The 20,396-nt window shown below is 44.4% G+C and overlaps 1 protein-coding gene across 23 annotated transcripts in view; it reads right to left on the bottom strand.

Moving 5' to 3' along the window:
• Positions 1 to 20,396, bottom strand: part of LOC147115607 (disks large homolog 1) — a 439,472-nt gene that overhangs the window by 229,287 nt on the left and 189,789 nt on the right. For 2 of the 23 annotated variants that reach the window (XM_085990012.1, XM_085990013.1), the window contains exon 1: positions 3,814 to 4,129. The exons of the other annotated variants lie outside the window; for them this stretch is intronic. In XM_085990012.1, the coding sequence (XP_085846138.1) occupies positions 3,814 to 4,056 (243 nt within the window). In that variant the 5' untranslated portion in view covers positions 4,057 to 4,129. Of the gene's footprint in view, positions 1 to 3,813; positions 4,130 to 20,396 lie in introns of those variants that run through there. 23 annotated transcript variants of the gene reach the window in all.

Here is a 20,396-nt window from a genome sequence, read left to right as displayed (position 1 = left end):
ACAAGAGGATTTGAGTACAGGAGTAAAAAAGTCTTACTCCAATTATATAGGGCCTTGGCGAGACCTTCCTGGGATGGCGGGACTGTCATATGAGAAGAGATTGAGTAAACTAGGCCTGTATTCTCTTGAATTCAGAAGAATGAGAGGGGATCTCATTGAAGCATACAAAATTATTACAGGGCTTGATGGGATGGATGCTGGGAGAATGTTTCCCTTAGCTGGGGAGTCTAGAACCAGGGGCTACAGCCTCAAGATAAAGGGTAGGCCATTCAGGACTGAGATGAGAAGAAATTTTTTCACACAGAGGGTGGTGAATCTTTGGAATTTTCTACCCCAGAAGGCTGTGGAGGCTCAGTCATTGGGTATATTCAAAACAGAAGTCGATAGATTTCTGACTAGTAAGGGCATCAAGGGATATGGCGATAGGGCTGGTGAATGGAGTTGAGGCAGATCAGCAATGATCTCATTGAATGGCGGAGCAGGCTAGAAGGGCTGAATGGCCTACTCCTGCTCCTATTTCTTTCTTCTGTTCTTATCCTACCAGTGCGCATGGGGGAAGTGTAGAATAAGTACCACAAATAGGCCTGATTGCCTTTAGTGCAGAGTTCTAATGGCTTTATCCTTCTATCAGCTAGTGATAGTCAGATCAACAGTAAGCTGTGGCTCTTGTGGCATTGTTTTTGCATTTTGTAATTCTTCATTTTCATCTCTTGAATGCACAGAAAGCTAATTACTGAAACATTGTTTAAAAGGACCAGTAAACTCGAATAAATTACATAATAACATCACAGACCTGTTCTAACCCCCCATGCCCGATGAGAATGGGATCAAAATTCCTGAAGCGTGGCAAATACCTGACCAGGCAGACAAGGACCTCAAAATTATCAAGGCAAGATTTAATGACATCATTCAGCCCGACTATATTTTAACTCTGGGCAACCACATCTGGCGACTGGTATTGGCCTTGCCAGGATGCGATGGAGCAGAAGGCCCAGAAGTGGGCCAAAAAGGTAAATGGAGTTTCTTTTTAAATGTTATCTTGGGAGTTGGGAGTCATGAGGAGCAGGCATGCTCTGCTGGGCTCCACAAAGAATCCTGTGCCCTGACCTTCCCTCCTTGACCACGGTCAGCTCGCCCCTCACCTATCCCTTACCTGGCTGCCAGGGACCGTTCCGATGGGTCTCAGACTGTGGCCTCCTGCTGCGTCTGCTTGGCTCCTGCCTGGTGATCAGGGAGTGGTCTATTTAAATGTGGTGTAGGATGTTAAAATGGCCCAGGACTCATGTCGGCAAGCCAGGGCAACATTGACACTCGCCACACTGACCCCACACACACTTCTGACCCCATCTTAAAATCAGGGCTCTCATATATAGATTTGAAGCTGTAATCTGTGCTCAGTATTGCAAACAGGTGCCTCCTGGTTCATGAAACTACCTCCTTTATACTGCAGGGCAGCTCCACAAACCAGGACACACAAAGACGTTACTGCAGATCCTCACCTAGTAATTCCTCACCTCATTTGTGCACTAAAATTACAGGAAAAAGTGGGGTTTTTTTTTAAACTGCACATTGGTATAAGTTGCTTACATTGAACAATGTGTGCAAATTCAAATGCAGAATGTTAGGGGGTCTTCCCAGTAGAAAAGGGAACCTAGATTCTTTTTGTTCGCACAATTTCGTCATAAAGCTTGCACACTCAACATTTCAATGCATTGGGGTGCACCTACATGGCCAGTTTAACTCCAGAGCGAATCGGCAAAAACTTGGCGTTAAATAGCACCTTTAATGCAGGGAAATGTCCAGAGGCTCTGCACAGGAGTGTAATATGACAAAAATCAAAGAAATACCCATACACTTTCAACTGAAAGTATAAAAATTGTCATGTTAAAAGCAAGAAAAATTGCTCTAGAACCTTGCCATTGCTACAACCATCTTAGAGCTACATTGAGGTCACTGCAGCGGACTCTTTGTGTAGCTGTATGCTGTAGCAGTATTACTGATGGTCAATGCGTGGAGAGAAGGGGCAAACCTTAACCGTCCTGCTCGTACTGCCAAAGAATGGAAACTTCAAAAAAAAGAAATAAAGTGCAGTAAAACTCATCCTTTATCTGCATTTAATAATTGTTGACAGTTGAAATACATGTGATCCACAAAACACATTCAGATTTTAAGCACACTCAAACTTAAATATTCATCTTCCATCGTCAACTGTTCAAAGAGCTAGAGTAGCATATAGATCATTACACTGCCAGGAACTTGCTAGCATTACAGAATTCAAGTGCGCATTTTAAAAAAAATATAAAGTGCTCATTTTACCAGTAATTAAAATGCTTCAAATATATTTTGATACCTCACCAACCATTGGCAAGTAGAGTTCACGGTTTCACAGTATAACGTGCACACTCAATGACTTGGGAACACTTAATACTGACAGCTTAGCGTTGGTGTGAAGCGGTTTCCATTTCGCACCTACACTAAACTTGCAGTGTGAATCAGGAGACGAGGCTCGTCTTAACCCTGGAGCGAAACAAAGGGGGTAGTCTCAAAACACTTTGGTTTATACCGTAAAGAGTGTAAATGCTGTGCGGCGTGATAAACCTGGTTTTCAAAGTGCGCAGGAGGTCAGTTGGATCCCGCTGGATCCGATTAATTTAAAATATGTTTAAAGCAAAGATTCTCCACTCCTCACTCTCTATGCATTTATTTTTAAATTGAGAGATAGCTCTGCCATGGGTGTATTCAGGCATGTGCAGAAAACTCTGCTAAGCAGGACTATTAACTTTCCAGGCAGGCAGGAGCTAAGCAAGGTGAACAAGGTTCTGCCTGGCTGGAACCCAAACTGCAGCTAATGGTCTCAAGCTGCAGTGTAAATGCACCTTTAGACTGGACTATAACCATCACCTGTGCATTTAACCTCAAACCTATCCCAGTAGGCACTACAACTTTGCAAAATTAATGATAAATAATTTACTAAGAAAAAAAGGCCCATCAGTCAAACGGCTGCTGCTATTGTACTAGCTGTCATCTCTGGCTCTCGCACATTGCTAAAAAGGGTATTATGTACACGCTTCTGTTGTGCCGAAATTTTGAAAAGAGCGCAAGTGAAAAACAGCAGTAAGGTATCTGTATAATATTACCAATATGATGCAAGATGTTATTAGTATCTAGCTACAACTTTAATGACCACTTGTGCTCTGAATACATGGAAACCAAATATGGAAATTACAGGAATGAAGATAATGTAATTACATAGTGCATTAAGCAAAGCACCAGCAAGTCTAATTCATTCTATCCGTTGCGATGAAATACAAGTACTGTCAACTGAAGCCCAATCTGAAGCCAAAGGGACATTTACTCTAGCACCGTTTGAGAACACAATTCAATTCAGCAGCAATGACAGACATTGTTTTGGAAGGAAGGACAGTGCAAGTAACAGTTCAAGCCATTTTAAATCACTTTCAAAGCTATGCGTTTATCACAGAAGGTAAATAAGAATTGGGGCAATAGCACCGTTTCTTTCATATACATTGATCACAGCAAAGCCCCATGAGCCGGTGTGTGTGTCATCATAGCAGTAAACTACCAAGTTGAATTATATCGGACCAGGTTACTGGGGCAGCTAATAAGTTTGCTACACAAGCGCAGAGCAAAAAAAAAAACAGGTTTCAACAATCGCTTTCTGTTCCTTCAAACAATCCCATCAAGAATTGAAGAATTTTCTAACTTCATCTTACTGTAATATTCCAAATTATTGCACCTTTGCTTTTATTACTAGAAATATAGAGTTGAGCATTTCAGTTATCAGAGCTTTACCTGAGTACAGCCACCACTTGTAGAAATACAGTCAATAAAGTAGTGCCTGCGGGTAAAAAATGCCAGGACTGCCCGCCAGCGAGAAGATTCCGCCTCATTGTCTCGCAAGTTCAGCTCGTCACCCAAGCTCCTCTTTGCGCATTGCTTCAGCTTCAGCCCGGCAGAATTCAGGCCAGCGCTGGCATTGCCTCTGTTGGGGCGCGAGTACAAAAGCGACGTGTTGTTGCCGAAGATGTAATTCATCTCTGCAGCCCTGCAGGTGGTTGCCAGGCAGAGTCTACCACTACCAGCTGCTGAGTGGAGTATGTAGACACAACTGCGGATAGAATTACATCAGCATCACTTGAAGTACGGGAGACAGAATCTGACTACCTGCAGCGGTTGAAGATCATGTCTGGAAGTTACTTAGGACTGGAGAATACATAGAGTTCAAAAGCTTTGTACAGTCCGAGCTCTTTGAAAACCAGTGCAACAGCGGGTTCTAATCATATTTAGCTTTATTTTCTCCTTTCCATCAACTGATTTTCCAGAGAAGCTATAGAAGAATTAAAGTTGCTCCTTGTTGGCTAATAACTATATTGAAAGACAGGATGTGAGGTCAATTAACAGGTAAGAGCGTACAGGCATTGGACTAGAAACCTGGAACTGGCTATTCTTTGCAAGAGGCGAGGGGGGTGGAAAGAGGAGAATGGACTGCAGTTACCTGACTGCAAGTTTTTCGTGCAGTAATAAAAAGCTTCAGAAAAACAAAAATGGAAAACCGGGACAACTGGATCACATGCACTGTAATTCAGAATATTTTACCTCACTGTTATACTAAAAAATAAAACTATTAAAAAGGTTTTTAAATGTTTAAATCTAAAATCTGTGTATAATATACAGATTCCACAAGCAGCATCTTCCCCCATGTACTTTTGTATAATGTTTGCTCCCAGATATTGACAATCCTTTCCATTGAAAAGCCAACAGGGAATAACCACAGGAAACAAAGCATACTGAAGGACTATTAGACTGTGATATCAACAGCATGAAATGATCCAACTCGCTTTGAAATGAACAATGTGGTCAACATTCCCACTTCAGCAGCATTCAAAATTGAATCAATATTTCACTGGAACAAACCATAATGTACTGAAATGTCTCCTTAAACCAGAATCGCTCTGCAAAGTTTTAATGGATTTGGGTGAAACATGCACACAATATGCAAAACCACCACTTTAGGAACATGTGTCCCAAGAGGGATCAGTCATTTTCATTTAGCATATCAAGGTGGAAGCGAAGAAACACTAATGGCGTTCAGCATTACTTAAATGCGTTGCATTTTTAACTGGACATCTGGGGCCAGACTAGATATATGGACAAAAATAAGAATGAGAAAACAATCCCTATATTTACCTTTTTACCAGTTTTGAAAATGCTCACACCCCTTTCCTTTCCACTACTTATGGTGCTTCAATTTTATATCAAAGCTGGAAAGGAACAAAACTAGTATGCATTGTTGTGTACTTGGTGGAGAAATAATTTTTGGAGGAAGGAGGGGAGTCAGGACAGTGTTCCATCAATTTCCTGGACGGGTAGGACAATTGATGTGATGATGCATTCATTTCAATTTAATTATATCGCCAAAAAAGTGTTTGTCAAGTGTCTTTGGCTGTAGAGCACTTTGGGACATTCCAAAGGCGCTATATAAATACAAGTCTGTCTTTCTTTCTTCTTTGAAAGGGAAGAATAATTCGGGGAAACACTATCCTCAATATACCACACGGACTTCAGCTGTTCAAGGCGGCGGCACACCACCTTTTCAATGGCAATTATGGATGGGCAATACATGATGGCCTTGCCAGCGATGCCCACACCCATGAACTAATTTTAAAAATATGTACTCCCTGCCCAACCTTTTTTTAAAAAAAAAAGAAAATGCACTTACCTGAAATTGCTTCAACATTTTTTTTTAAATGTCAATTTGCTGCTAGTTTGAAGACCATGAAGTAGCTGCACTACCTTGTAGGCTGCTTGGTGATGTCAATCTTGAGGGCCGTCCCTGTGCATTACAGAGCAGTTCTACAGTAAATGGTGGAAAATTTCCACTCCTGGCCTTTAACCTGGTGTTCTGCCGGTGACTTCAGAATGGCCCTCATGGTAAGTTTGAAATACTTGCTATTGACAACATCATCTCTGTGGAGCACTTCCTGTAATGGGCATCATTCCAGAGGCCTAGCAAGGTGCCGATCCTACCCAAGTGTGTTCACGTTGGCAACAAAATTTAAAAAAATTGAGAAAGCTGTGGCAAGACATTTTCTACTGTAACAAGGGGTGTGTACTTAAAACTGTCTTTCCCCTTTAAGAATTGGGTGAACCAGAGACTGAGTGGTACAGTTAGAGCAATTTTATTTTTGGGATCTGGGTTTGAACCTAGGTTGGATGAAAGTCTTCAAAAGTAACTTGAATTTCACAAGGAGGACAAGTTTGGGAAATGGAAAATTCATAGTTGGAGAAAGTGGAGGGAACTTTACTTTGTATCAACCCCAGTGCTAATTTGATGTGGGACTGCTTGATGCTTGATGGGTACAAAAAGTGGAGAAATATTCCATTGTCCTAGCACAAAACCCTCTAATCACAAAACATCAACCACAGAAAGCAAAAAGACCTTGAACATTTGCTTGAGTAATAGGTACAGTGCGAGTGTAGATTAATTTTGGTATTGCCGCAGGGGATCTTGTTCACTTTTAAACAGAGCATGTTTAAAAAAAATCTACTGTAGAAGTGTGGTAAACCACTGTTATCGTTCACTATCGTTACACTATGGTTATCACTGTTTATATCGTTACACTATGGTTATCACTGTTTACACTGTTGTATCACTACACAAGGGGGGGGGCGGAGGTGGAAAGGGTGGCCAGCTTTAAGTTCCTCGGAGTCCACATCACGGAAGACCTCTCCTGGTCCCTCAACACCTCCTCTCTGGTGAAGGCGGCCCAGCAGCGCCTATATTTCTTGAGGAGGCTGAAGGGATGTAATCTGTCACCCCCGATCCTCTCTAACTTCTACCGCTGCACTATAGAGAGCATCCTGACAAACTGTATCACGGTATGGTACGGCAGCTGTAGCTCCCATGACCGGAAAGCCCTGCAGCGGGTAGTCAAAACTGCCCAACGCATTACCGGCACCCGGCTACCGACCATAGAACATATATATCAGAAACGCTGCCTACGGAGGGCACGGTCCATCATCAAAGACCCTACCCACCCCAGCCACAGTCTGTTCACCCTCCTACCATCTGGAAGACGCTACAGATGCATTCGCACCCGTACGACCAGATTTAGGAACAGCTTCTTTCCCAGGGCTGTCATCCTACTGAACTCTACAAATAAACACTAAAGCCTGCACATCTGCCGATGCACTTTATTATGGTCATATTTATGCTAATATATATGTGCAAATGTATGTTGAAATGTTTAAGTGTCCTAATCCAAATTGTACACTCTCGGGAGCCGCAAGCCTACATTTCGTTGTACTGCACTTGTGCACTAACAATGACAATAAAAGTTGATTTGATTGCCACGCTGTTATACCTGGGCTGACCTCAGCTGACTCCGCCCATGGCTCCGCCTGTTTGCCCAGGTATAAAGGTGATCGACTGGCTGGTATTCCTCCTTGTTGGAACCGATCACCCACGAGGGTGGGCTCTGTTATTTAGCCAATAAAAACCTATAGTTACAATCTTAACTCGTCGCTTTTCATGGAATGAATTGCTAGGTATATCAATTTTATTGGCTAAATTTTGAAATGGATCCAAACGACCAACCACAACAGCCACAGCCAAACGGCCAGCCACAACCGACCTGGCTGCGAGCCCTCCGACCGCCGTACCTGGATCTAAACCCACAGGCTGCGAATTCAGCCCTAGACTTCGATCACTGGCTGAGCTGTTTTGAATCCTACCTGGCAGCCTCCGGCGTGCCCTCGGAAGCTAAACTAAGAGTTCTGACCGCCCAGGTGAGCCCTAAAGTATTTGCACTCATCCGGGACATTGATAGATACGAGGAGGCCCTCGACCTGCTAAAAGAGCAGTACCGGAGCCCAGTAAACTCAAAGTACGCCAGGCATCTCCTAAGATCCCGCTCGCAACAGCCAGGAGAGTCGGTTGATGATTTCTTACGGGCGCTACAAATACTCGGCAGGGACTGTGACTTTAAAGCCGTAACAGCTGCAGAACATACCGATGGAAATATCCGCGATGCCTTTGTGAAAGGCCTTCGGTCAGACTACTCACGGCAAAGACTGCTGGAATCAAAGGACCTCGACCTGAAAACAGCTGCTATCCTCGCTCGCTCCTTGGAAGTGGCCCATCGGGACCGCGAGGCGTACTCCAGGTACAGTGGTGCGCGACCCTGGGACTCGGGCCCAACTCCGGCCGCAATACCCCTCGCACCGCCGCCCCTGGGACCTACCACAGCGTCGGTGTCCCGGAATCGATCGGGACCGCCACCCCCGGGACCGGCTGCGGCAGCGGAGCCCCGCGATCGGGCCGCCTGCTGCTTCTTCTGTGGCCAGGCGAAACACCCGAGGGCGCACTGCCCTGCAAGGAACGCGACCTGCTCCGACTGCCAAAAGAAAGGCCACTTCGCGAAGGCCTGCAGGGGGAAAGCCACCGACGCCAGCAGTGCCTCATGTGAGTTGTGGGGGCGGCCATCTTTAATCAAGGCAACAGATGCCAGCATCACCTCGTGAGTCGTGGGGCAGCCATCTTTGATCAAGGCCACCGACGCCAGCAGTGCCTCATGTGAGTTGTGGGGGTGGCCATCTTCTCCGCCATTTTGTTCAACTTCGTGGGCGCCGCCATTTTGTTCACCGCACTCGACCGCCACCTTGTCTCCAGACCCGACCACCGCCCCGCCCGCAGACTACAGCAGCTCGCTCAGCCATACACTGGCCTCCGTCACGCTTGACCAAGCCCTCCCGCATCATCTGTCCAAGTCTATGACGGACATCGGAGTAAACGGCCACGCCACGACCTGCCTGTTCGACAGCGGAAGCACGGAGAGTTTTATTCACCCAGACATGGTGAGCTACTACTCCCTCACTGTCCGGCCAACGCGCCAGCGGATCTCGATGGCGTCGAAGTCACATTCAACTGACGCCAGCGGCTACTGTGTGGTGACCCTGTCGGTTAGGGGCACGGAATATAAAAACTTTAAACTTCTCGTCCTGCCCCAGCTCTGCGCTGCCGTCCTACTAGGGCTGGATTTCCAATGCCACCTCCAAAGTGTCACCCTGGCATACGGTGGACCCCTCCCCCCACTCACAGTCTACAACCAGGTTTTAAACCGCCCGCCGCATACCACCTGCGGCCTCTCCACTCTCAAAGTCCCGGATGGTTGACCAGAACGCGCTGCATGCCACGTTCCCTTATCTAGATAACGTCACCATCTGCGGCCGCGACCAGCAGGACCATGATGTTAATCTGGAGAAATTCCTCCGTACGGCCCAACGGCTGAACCTCACCTACAATAAGGAGAAATGTGTGTTTAACACCCCGCGCCTTGCCATCCTCGGCTGCGTAGTAGAGAACGGAGTCATCGGCCCCGACCCCGAAAGAATGCGCCCCCTTCCCCTCTGTCAAAAGGCACTGAAGAGAACCCTGGGGCTCTTCGCTTACTATGCCCAATGGGTGCCCAATTATGCGGACAAAGCCACCCCTCATGAAGTCCACCTCCTTCCCCCTGACAGCAGAAGCATGCGCAGCCTTCTCCCTCATAAAAGGAGACATTGCTAAGGCCACAATGCACGCGGTGGATGAGTCTATCCCTTTCCAAGTGGAGAGCGATGCATCCGACTTCGCCCTAGCTGCAACCCTTAACCAGGCGGGGAGACCTGTGGCCTTCTTCTCAAGGACCCTCCAGGGCCCTGAGATCCGACACTCTTCTGTCGAGAAGGAGGCCCAGGCGATCGTGGAGGCAGTGCGACGCTGGAGGCATTACCTGGCAGGCAAACGATTTACCCTCCTCACCGACCAGCGTTCGGTCGCTTTTATGTTTAATAACAAGCTGAGGGGCAAAATCAAGAACGACAATATCTTGAGGTGGAGAATTGAGCTCTCCACCTATGATTACGATATCTTGTACCGGCCTGGTAAACTGAACGAACCCCCAGATGCTCTATCACGAAGTACATGCGCCAACGCGCAAGTTGATAGACTGCAGACCCTCCACAACGACCTCTGCCACCCCGGGGTCACCAGACTTTACCACTTCATTAAGGCCCGCAACCTGCCCTACTCCATCGGGGAGGTCAGGACCATGACCAGGAACTGCCAAACCTGTGCCGAATGCAAACCGCATTTCTATAGGCCGGACAGAGCAAGCCTGATCAAGGCCACCCGCCCCTTCGAGCGCTTGAGCATCGATTTTAAGGGGCCCCTCCCGTCCTCTGACCGTAATGTGTACTTCCTCAACATTATTGACGAGTACTCCCGTTTCCCCTTTGCCTTCCCCTGCCCAGACATGACCAGTACCACAGTCATCAAATGCCTGAACGACCTCTTCGCCTTGTTCGGGTTCCCGAACTATATACATAGCGACCGGGGCTCATCCTTCATGAGCGAGGAACTTCGCCAGTTCCTACTAGCGAGAGGTATTGCTGCAAGCAGGACCACCAGCTACAACCCCCGAGGGAACGGCCAGGTAGAAAGAGAGAACGCGACAGTCTGGAAGGCCGTTCTCTTAGCCTTAAAGTCTAAGGGCCTCCCAACCTCTCGCTGGCAGGAAGTGCTCCCGGCAGCGCTGCATTCCATCCGGTCACTGCTTTGCACTGCCATTAACGCCACCCCCCATGAGCAAATGTTTGTTTTCCCCAGGAAGTCGACTACGGGAACTTCGCTACCAACATGGCTGACTTCTCCGGGGCCCGTCCTGCTGCGGAAGCACGTGAGGACCCATAAAATGGACCCCCTGGTCGAGAGGGTGGACCTCCTGCACGCCAACCCCCAATACGCCTATGTGGCATACCCAGACGGGCGGGAGGACACAGTCTCCTTGCGAGACCTCGCACCCTCGGGCACCCCTGAGACACCACCGTTACCCCCCACTAATACCCCGCCGGACTCAAATTTAAACAAGGGGTGAATGTGGTAAACCACTGTTATCGTTCACTATCGTTACACTATGGTTATCACTGTTTATATCGTTACACTATGGTTATCACTGTTTACACTGTTGTATCACTACACAAGGTTACCTCTTGCCACGCTGTTATACCTGGGCTGACCTCAGCTGACTCCGCCCATGGCTCCGCCTGCTTGCCCAGGTATAAAGGTGATCGACTGGCTGGTATTCCTCCCTGTTGGAACCGATCACCCACGAGGGTGGGCTCTGTTATTTAACCAATAAAAACCTATAGTTACAATCTTAACTCGTCGCTTTTCATGGAATGAATTGATAGGTATATCAATAAGCAGTTGTAGTCTTGCAATCCATGCAATTGTGGGCTGGTCCAAAACACGTCAATTATAGTAAGAGGGGTAGATGATGAGAGAGAGGCTGGACACACACATGCATGCACTCAGAAGAACTTGCCAGAGACTGAGTCAAGCTACGAGGAAGTTCAAGTGCGTGGCATCCTAAGACACTCAGTGGTTGACTCAAAGTTCAGTAACGTGTTACATAGCCTACATGTCAAGCTACAAGTTATTTTTCAGTAATTTGATGTCCATCATTTTTCTCATTTAAATACTACAATATTGAAATTTAAAATCTACTTCCACCTCCATAACATTGCCCGTCTCCGCCCCTGCCTCAGCTCAACTGCTGCTGAAACCCTCATCCAGGCCTTTGTTACCTAGACTTGACTATTCCAATGCTCTCCTGGCCGACCACCCGTCTTCCACCATCCATAAACTTGAGCTCACCAAAACTCTGCTGCTCGTATTCTAAATCGCACCAAGTCCCGTTCGCCCATGAGCTCATTGAGCTACATTGGCTCCCGGTTAAGTAACGCCTCAATTTTAAAGTTCTCATCCTGGTTTTCAAATCCCTCCATGGCCTTGTCCCTCCCTATCTCTGTAACCTCCTCCAGCCCTACAACCTTCCGAGATTTCTGCGCTCCTCCAATTCGGACCTCTTGTGCATCCCCAATTTTAATTGTTCCACCGTTGACAGCCGTGCCTTCAGCTGCCTAGGCCCTAAGCTCTGGAACTTCCTCCCTAAACCCCTCTCTCCTACTTTAAGATGCTCCTTAAAATCTACCTCTTTGACCAAAGCTTTTGGTCACCTGTCCCAATATCTCCTTATATGGCTCAGTATCAAATTTTGTTTGATAAAGTGCCTGCGAAGCACCATGGGATGTTTTACTACGTTAAAGGCACTATATAAATGCACGTTGTTGTTGTAAAATGATAAATTGCTTCATAAAATGATGTGCTGCAAATTCTACAAACAGTACCAATTATTATTTGCTATTATCTTTTCTATTGAAAGCAATTCAGTTCAACTGAGACTGTATATGTTGTAAAAGGCCTGGGTTTACAAAGGCATTATAGTACAGTAGTCTATTTTTTAAGATAGTAAGTCATTTGAAGCAGTGTGCAGCAAGCGAAGTACTAATTTTTTCTACGTGCAGTAGCTCTGGGGCTCTCCCATGCAGCTATTTGCTGTATAATTTTCCCCATTTGCAATTTTTCTCCATTTTTGCTTAATCCACATGGCTGAACATCTGAAAATGCAGAGAATGGGCACAGACAATCACTGTGCCCCAGTCAGTCGCAAGGAGGTATAATGAGTCCCCATTTTCCCTGCCCCTCACTGGGGATACCTCAGCCTTTGCTGGGTGCCTCCCCACACAATGTGGGTCAGATCTAACTCATTTTAAACTTTAAAAACACAGAAGCTGGAATACTGGATGAGATAAAAATAGATAAAGAGGAGATATTGGAAAGGCTGGCGGTAATTAAAGTGGTAAGTCACCCGGTCCAGATGGGATGCACCCTAGGTCACTAAGGGAAGAAATTGCAGAGGTGCTAGCCACGATCTTCCAATCATCCTTAGATACAGGGGTGCTGCCAAAGGACTGGAGGATTGCAAATGTTAAACCCTTGTTCAAAAAAGGGGGGGGGGTGGATAAACCTGGCAGTTACAGGCCAGTCAGTTTAACGTCGGTGGTGGGGAAGCTTTTAGAAACAGTAATCCAGGAGAAAATTAACCATCGCTTGGACAAGCATGGACTAATCAAGGAGAGCCAGCACAGATTTATTAAGGGCAAATCGTGTTTGACTAACTTGATTGAGTTTTTTTGATGAGTTAACAGTGGATGAGTGCAGTGCAGTTGATGTTGTGTATATGGACTTTTAAAAGGCGTCAGATAAAGTACCACATACTAGGATTGTTAGCAAAATTGAAGCCCATGGGTAAAAAGGGGCAGTAGCAGCACGGATACAAAATTGGCTAAGGGATAGAAAACAGGCTGTTTTTCCACACTGGAGGGAGGTATACAGTGGCATTCCCCAAGGTTCAGTACTAGAACCATTACTGTTTTCAATATACATTAATGGCTTGGACTTGGGGTAATGGAGCACAATTTTGAATTTTGCAGATGACACAAAACTTGAAAGTGTAGTTAACAGTAAGGAAGATAGTAATAAACTTCAAGACAGACAGACAGGCTGGTGGAATGGGCAGACACATGGCAGATAACATTCAATACAGAGAAGTGTGAGGTGATACATTTTGGTAGGAAGAATGAGGAGAGACCATACACGGTACAATTTTATAGGCGGTGCAAAAATGGAGAGATCTGGGGGCGCTTGTGCACAAATCGTTGAAGGTGGCAGGACAGGTTAACAAAGCTGTTAATAAAGCATATGGGATACTGGGCTTTAAATTGAGGCAGAGAATACAAAAGCAGTTACGCTATACCTATATAAAATACTAGGTCGGCCCCAGCTGGAGTATTGTGTCCAATTCTGGGCACCACACTTTAGGAAGGACGTAAAGGCTTTGGAGAGGGTACAGAAGAGACTTACTAGAATGGTTCCAGGGTAGAGGGATTGCAGTTACGTGGAGATTAGAGAAGCTGGGGTTGTTCTCCTTGGAGCAGAGAAGGCTAAGAGGAGATTTGATGGAAGTGTTTAAATCATGAAGGATTTAGATAGAGTAAATAAAGATAAACTGTTTCCAATGGCTGAAAGGTTGATAACAAGAGGACACAGATTTAAAGTGATTGGCAAACCAGAGGCGACATGAGGAAAAACTTTTTAATGCAACGAGTGGTTAAGATTTGGAATGCACTAACTGATAGGGTGGTGGTTACAGATTCAACAGTAGCCTTCAAAAGGGATTTGGATAAATACTTGAAGGAGAAATAAACTGCAGGGATATGAGGAAAGAATGGGGGAGTGGGACTAACTGGATTGCTCTTCATAAGAGCTGGTGCAGACTCTATGGGCCGAATGGCCTCCTTCTGTGCTGCACTATTCTATGATTCTAAGCTACAAAGCAAAAAAGAAAAATTCCTCAAATTCAATCTGTCCTTTTGGGACAGGTACAATACTTTATTTAAAAATCACATTTTAAGTTTTCTTCCCATTCCATTTTTAGGCATCTTCCTGTCATGTACCATTTGCCAAATAAAAAGGTAGAGAGGTAGTTCGTTCGCAGGCCTCTGACAATGCAGTCTGTAACCATTAGGTCATAAATGGGTCATTGACATTCCGATTTTCACTAGGCCGGTGGAATGTGCAATATGGAATCCAAGATAAAATTAGATTTTAAATGCCTGCTTACCCTGAATCACAGTCAAACCATCAAGCCTAAGAGATTTTGCATTGCCGTTTGGAAAAAAAAAATCATCCGTTTGTGGATTTACACTACACCACTTTGCAGTACACTGCTTTTAGTGGCAACAATGGAATTGATGAATCATAACTAATTTGATTATATTCCAAATATTGCAGCATTTTCCATCAATCCAGCACAAGTTGTCACGATTCATAGTCCATAAATTCGAAGTAGGAACTGTTACAATGAAATTATATTCAATACAAAAAAGGATTAAAAGTAATTTGTCTAGAAATTATTGCAAAGATGCATGGTAGAAAACAATTAGAGAAACCTCAACAATGGATATAAAATAAAAGACAGCCATCAATACACCAATATGAAAAAAATACTTGCCTTATTTTCTACTGCACCCACCCCCCCCCCCCCCTCAAATACTTAAGGTTGAGTACTGTGTGATAAATCAGAAGGGCAAACTCATATCTTACCACTGGCACAGTATGTTGAACCACCAATGCATTGCATCATCATCAAATACTGATATTTTAACTCACCCTTGAGAGCATATATCCTAGTTTCCACCTTGCCTCATTGTCATCTCCACATTATGCTTTCATTGAAGACCATGGTTCCAATCTAGCACAGGTCAATGAAATGAAATGTGGGGAGGGAAGGAAGGAGGACATTGATAAAGCAACTGAAGATAGTTGGGCCTAGGACATTGCCCTGAGGAACTCCTGTAGCAATGTCCTGGAGTTGAGATGATTGGCTTCAAACAACCATAACCGTCTTTCTTTGTGCCAGGAGAGTTTTCCCCCCCAACCCCCATTGACTTCAGTCAAGGGCTCCTTGGTGCCACACTCAGTCTAATACTGCCTTGATGTCAAGGGCAGTCACTCTCACCTCAGCTCTGGAATTCCGCTATTGTGCCCATGTTCAAGGCTGTATGAGGTCTGGAGCAGGGTAGTTGTGGCAGAACCCAAACTGAGGGGAGAAAAGAAACTCTGCCAACAGTCCCGTTTCTGATTACTATCCTGCTGCTTCTGTTGGATGAAAAAAATTAAATTTTGCTTCACTATTGCGTGAGACTACATTTATATATAGAGCATTATCACAACTTTCAGAAATGTTGCCAATCATATCACGAGTTACTTCCAAGTGCTATGAGCTATGTAGGGGAGAATGGTTGAGGGAGGAATGTTGCCTAAGATATAGAGAACTTCCTGCTCTTTAAGTAATTCGATAGGTCTTTTGGGTCCATTTGAACAGACAGAACCTTGGTTTAATGTCTTATCCGAAAGCTGGCATCTTCAACAATGTAACATTCGATCAGGAGTGCAGTGGATTGTTAGCTTAGTTTAGGAGCTCAAACTCCCAGTAGGGGCCTCGGACCCAGAACAACAGCTTGCATTTATATAGTGCCTTTAACGTAGTAAAACATCCCAAGGCACCTCACAGGAGCGTTATAAAAACAAAATTGGACACCGAGCCACATAAGGAGATATTGGGGCAGATGACCAAATGCTTGGTCAAAGAGGTAGGTTTTAAGCAGCGGCTTAAAGGACAAAAGAGAGGTGGAGAGGTTTAGGGAGGGAACTCCAGTGTTTAGGGCCTTGGCAGCTGAAGGCAGGCCGCCAGTGGCGGGCCGCAGAAAATCAGGGATGTGCAAGAGGCCAGAATTGGAGGAACGCAGATATCGCGAAGGGTTGTCGGACTGGAGGAGATTAGAGAGAGACAGGGAGGGGCGAGGCCATGGAGGGATTTGAAAACAAGGGTGAGAATTTTAAAATCGAGGCGTTACTTAACCGGGAGCCAATGTAGGTCAGCGAGCACAGGGGTGATGGGTGAGCAAGACTTGGTGCGAGTTAGGACACGGGCAGCAGAGTTTTGGATTACCTCAAGTTTACGGAGGGTAGAACGTGGGAGGCCAGCCAGGAGTGCGTTGGATGGTCGGGCAGTCCAGAACCAGGGGTCATAGTCTAAGGATAAGGGGTAGGACATTTAGGACTGAAATGAGGAGGAATTTCTTCACCCAGAGAGTGGTGAACCTGTGGAATTCTCTGCCACAGAGGGCGGTGGAGGCCAGTTCATTAAATATATTCAAGAAAGAGTTGGATATATTTCTTAAGGCTAAAGGGATCAAGGGATATGGGGAGAAAGCAGGGACAGGGTACTGAATTTCAATGATCAGCCATGATCTCATTGAATGGCGGAGCAGGCTTGAAGGGCTGAATGGCCTACTCCTGCTCCTATCTTCTATGTTTCTATGTTATGACCAGATGCAATTACCAACTGAGCCAAGCTCAGGCTGTCAGAATTGGGTGCCTTTGTGTTGCTCCCCAAGAATAAAATAGCCTGCCAACACTCATTGTGTAGACTCCGGTGAATAGCCAAATGGATGAAATACCAAGCGGCTGCCAGTGTCCATGGAATCATACCACAGCATGAGTCAATGTACATGAGAAAATTAGGAAGTAAACTAATTCTGAGACTAATATAAATAATAAAAAGAACTGCTGCCCAACAATCACCTGTTGAAAGTTCTGTAGTCTCAGTTCCAAGCTCCACAATGTACAGTACTGACTTTCACCAAGTGTCAACAACATTGACAAAACAGTAGCTTACCATTTGTGGGGTTTATTTCTCAAACTTGACTGTGCTTAATACGAGACACCTAAAAATTGACATGGCATCTAAATGGAATCTGGAATTTAACAATATAATCAGAATTTAACACTGGATATATACTGTGCTTTGTATAAACTGAAACTGGTGTGAAATAGCCTCCTGGAGAGGGCTCCACACCTCACAGCTTTATGTGCTGTTAACTTCCTGAGTTATGCTGCCACTTTTGCATTGATGCACACCCAAAATCACTTCACATCAAGGTGGCAGTATAATTGCACCCTTATAGTTACAGCACTGTCATTCAAAACTCAGGCCAGCCCATTAGCCTGCTAAAGCAGTACAACTCTTAACCAGAGGTTCAAAAGTTGAATCCAAGGCCTGTCGCAGTTTGATTGAGTTCTGCACCAAGCAAATGCAATTACAGCAGAACAATTAGCATTTACACATTTCTTTTTTGCTAATATTCTAATGCTATGAAAGATCAAATTAAACTTTAAATTTGCTGGATCTGAATAAAGTTTAACACTTGAAAAGCAAAATGCACAAGTTCAGAAATCCAACATTAAAGTGCAAAAAACAACTAATAATGTAAATATTAGATTTTTACATTACAAAAAATGATGAAATAATGTCTTGTGCCCTAACTTAAGGTTCCTGCTTCAAAAATGCCAAGCAGTTGCTTGATCTTTTGCTGTGTGCACGTCCCATTGCAGCACTCATCTCTCCTACAGTCTGTCAAAATGTCTGTCAAGAAGCTGTTTGCTGTGCATACTGCTGCAACTTCTAACACTGCACATTTAATTGCCCCAGATGCAGAAGGCTGTTCAAAATATGCAGTTTGCAAACCACCTAGGAGGCTTGGGTGAACAATGAACTTTTAAACTAAGCAATTTCAGACTCAAGAGTCTCGATATCAATACACAATTACCCAAGCATTCAAGATTCATCTCCAGAAATACATACACCCTTCTTGTAAAAAGACTGATGATTTTGGAAATTAGAAGTATGTTCTTTTCAATAGAATATATCTTGCTTCACAGCCTGTACCCAGTTGTATTCAATAACAAAAAATAAAAACTCAACATAAACTAGCTTAGTAACATAATAAGCGCATACGGACAGTTTCTGGAAATAATCTGTACATTGAACCATTCATATTTTCTCTGCATTTCTACAAGCAAAGCTATCTTCAAAGTAGCATCCCATCTTCATCGAACTTGATGCCTGAATTCCACGTAAGCTTTCACATCACCGTCTACAACTTCAGCTGCACATGGTAGATTGCAAACTAAAATTCTAAAAATAAAATCTAAAATAAACAAAATCTAGAAAATAAACAAACACTAAACCACAGACACGAGGTTCAAGAAAAAAAACAAAAAGCCTACTGCAGAAGCATTTAAACTGGAAGCTTCTAAAAAAAACGCATCTGATTTTAAGAGTTTGGCAGAAATACCTGACGGATATCATTTATTTCATTTCTACAATAAGACGCAGCCCTCACGACAGCAATTTGATGCCTTCCTTAATTTGGAAATCTATACATAACAAGTAGCCAGGCATTTACTGCTGGTTTCATTAACTTACCGACAGATGAAGATGCTGCTGTCTGGATTTCCGCACATTCTTGATAAACCGACGACCCATCTTTTTGGCATACCATACAGATGCAAACATCCTTTTCCTATCGCCGGTTTTTTTCTACCTCCTCTTCAACAGTACTGCTGTATTAGATCTCAATTTATTGCAAAACATCTGACAAAAGCTGGCACTTTAGGAAGATAAAGTAGATTGTGCTGCGTCACACAGTCACAGGTTAGCTTTTTTTTGGGAAGGGAGGGGTACCCAATTCCTTGCAATAAATCAGATTCTATGTCATACTGTATATACACAAGGCAATCGTGGCCCACACAGCTAGTGCCAAAACCCTGTGCTCACTTTATATTCCTAATAATGTTTTTCTGCCTTTAGAAGCACAGAGTCAGATGAGAGCTCGCTTGCAGACTGAGCTGATGTGATTACAAACAGATTTAATTCAGAATTCTGCTGAATCTAATTTAAAGGCAGCAGTTAGGAGGCAAGGAGGGGGTGGGCTGCAACAGGTCTGGTAAATCTCTGGCAGGGAATGAAGCTAGGTTCCTGCAGGCATTCGTGATTCAGCAAATAAGCCTTACGAGTGCTGACTAAATAATGTGTAGGCTGCTTAGTCACAAGAGGTGCTTTATGCCAGGCAACTATAAGACGCATGACCAGTTCTGCGAATGAGCTGCAAGACAATACTGTAGGCTCACTCTGTCCAGCCTGGATTCCTGGTTGCAGTTTGAGCACAACACACATTAACCTTTGTCATCAGATAATCCTCTGTCAAACACCATAAAAGACTTAATGTCACTTTTCTGCATTCATTAGGTAAATTGATTGAACTATTTATGCAGAGTAATTAGTTGCACAAAACTGAACGCAAAAATAGGTAGGCCAAAGAAAAAGGACGATGAAAAAAGTTATTTATTATTTCTGCGTTTTGTCCATTGGTAAAAAATTTTAACATTCCCGAGCTTTGTATTTACACAGAGCACGACGGGTCATCAATTACTGAACTGTAACCCGTCTGAGCATCTGCAGAATCCATTTAGCCATTGGCTGTCAGCAGCACTTTAACAGCACCAGTTTAGTGAATAAAATACAATATCCAGAGCAGCTTTCACTCAGAGTCTGTCGTGACCTGAATATATTAAATTCATGATTTTTTAAAAAAAATGTCAGGAACTGTACAAAAAGCCTGCTATTTGGGAGGGGGGGGGGGAGAAACAACACTATGGCTTCTCTATGAGAGAAGGAAACCATGTTGCACTGAACAGCCCTTAGAGAAACTGGTATAATTTTGAGAGTTATAAGCAATAACACACAGTGTTAAGAAAGAGTGGGTGGCATGTTAGAGGGAGGGCATTCTATTAGGTTCTTAATTAATAAATAACAAGCAATGTATGCTAGACCAGACTACGCAGTATAGCGAGAGGATTATGCTTATTTAAAATATTTCACCAGGATCACACATTGAGATGAAGTATCTTGTTTAGAATGACTCAGTGGTGACAGCAAATAGCAAGTATGGAGCAGCAATGAGGGGACTGGAGAATTCATTAACCCTTTAGGCAATGCAGGTGGTGAAAAGGAGAGCACATTGCT

Source organism: Somniosus microcephalus, chromosome 6 (assembly GCF_052327205.1).
Source record: "Somniosus microcephalus isolate GS21.2 chromosome 6, FLI_Smic_1.0, whole genome shotgun sequence".
NCBI lineage: Eukaryota > Metazoa > Chordata > Chondrichthyes > Squaliformes > Somniosidae > Somniosus > Somniosus microcephalus.
This window is presented reverse-complemented; position numbering and strand designations above follow the sequence as displayed.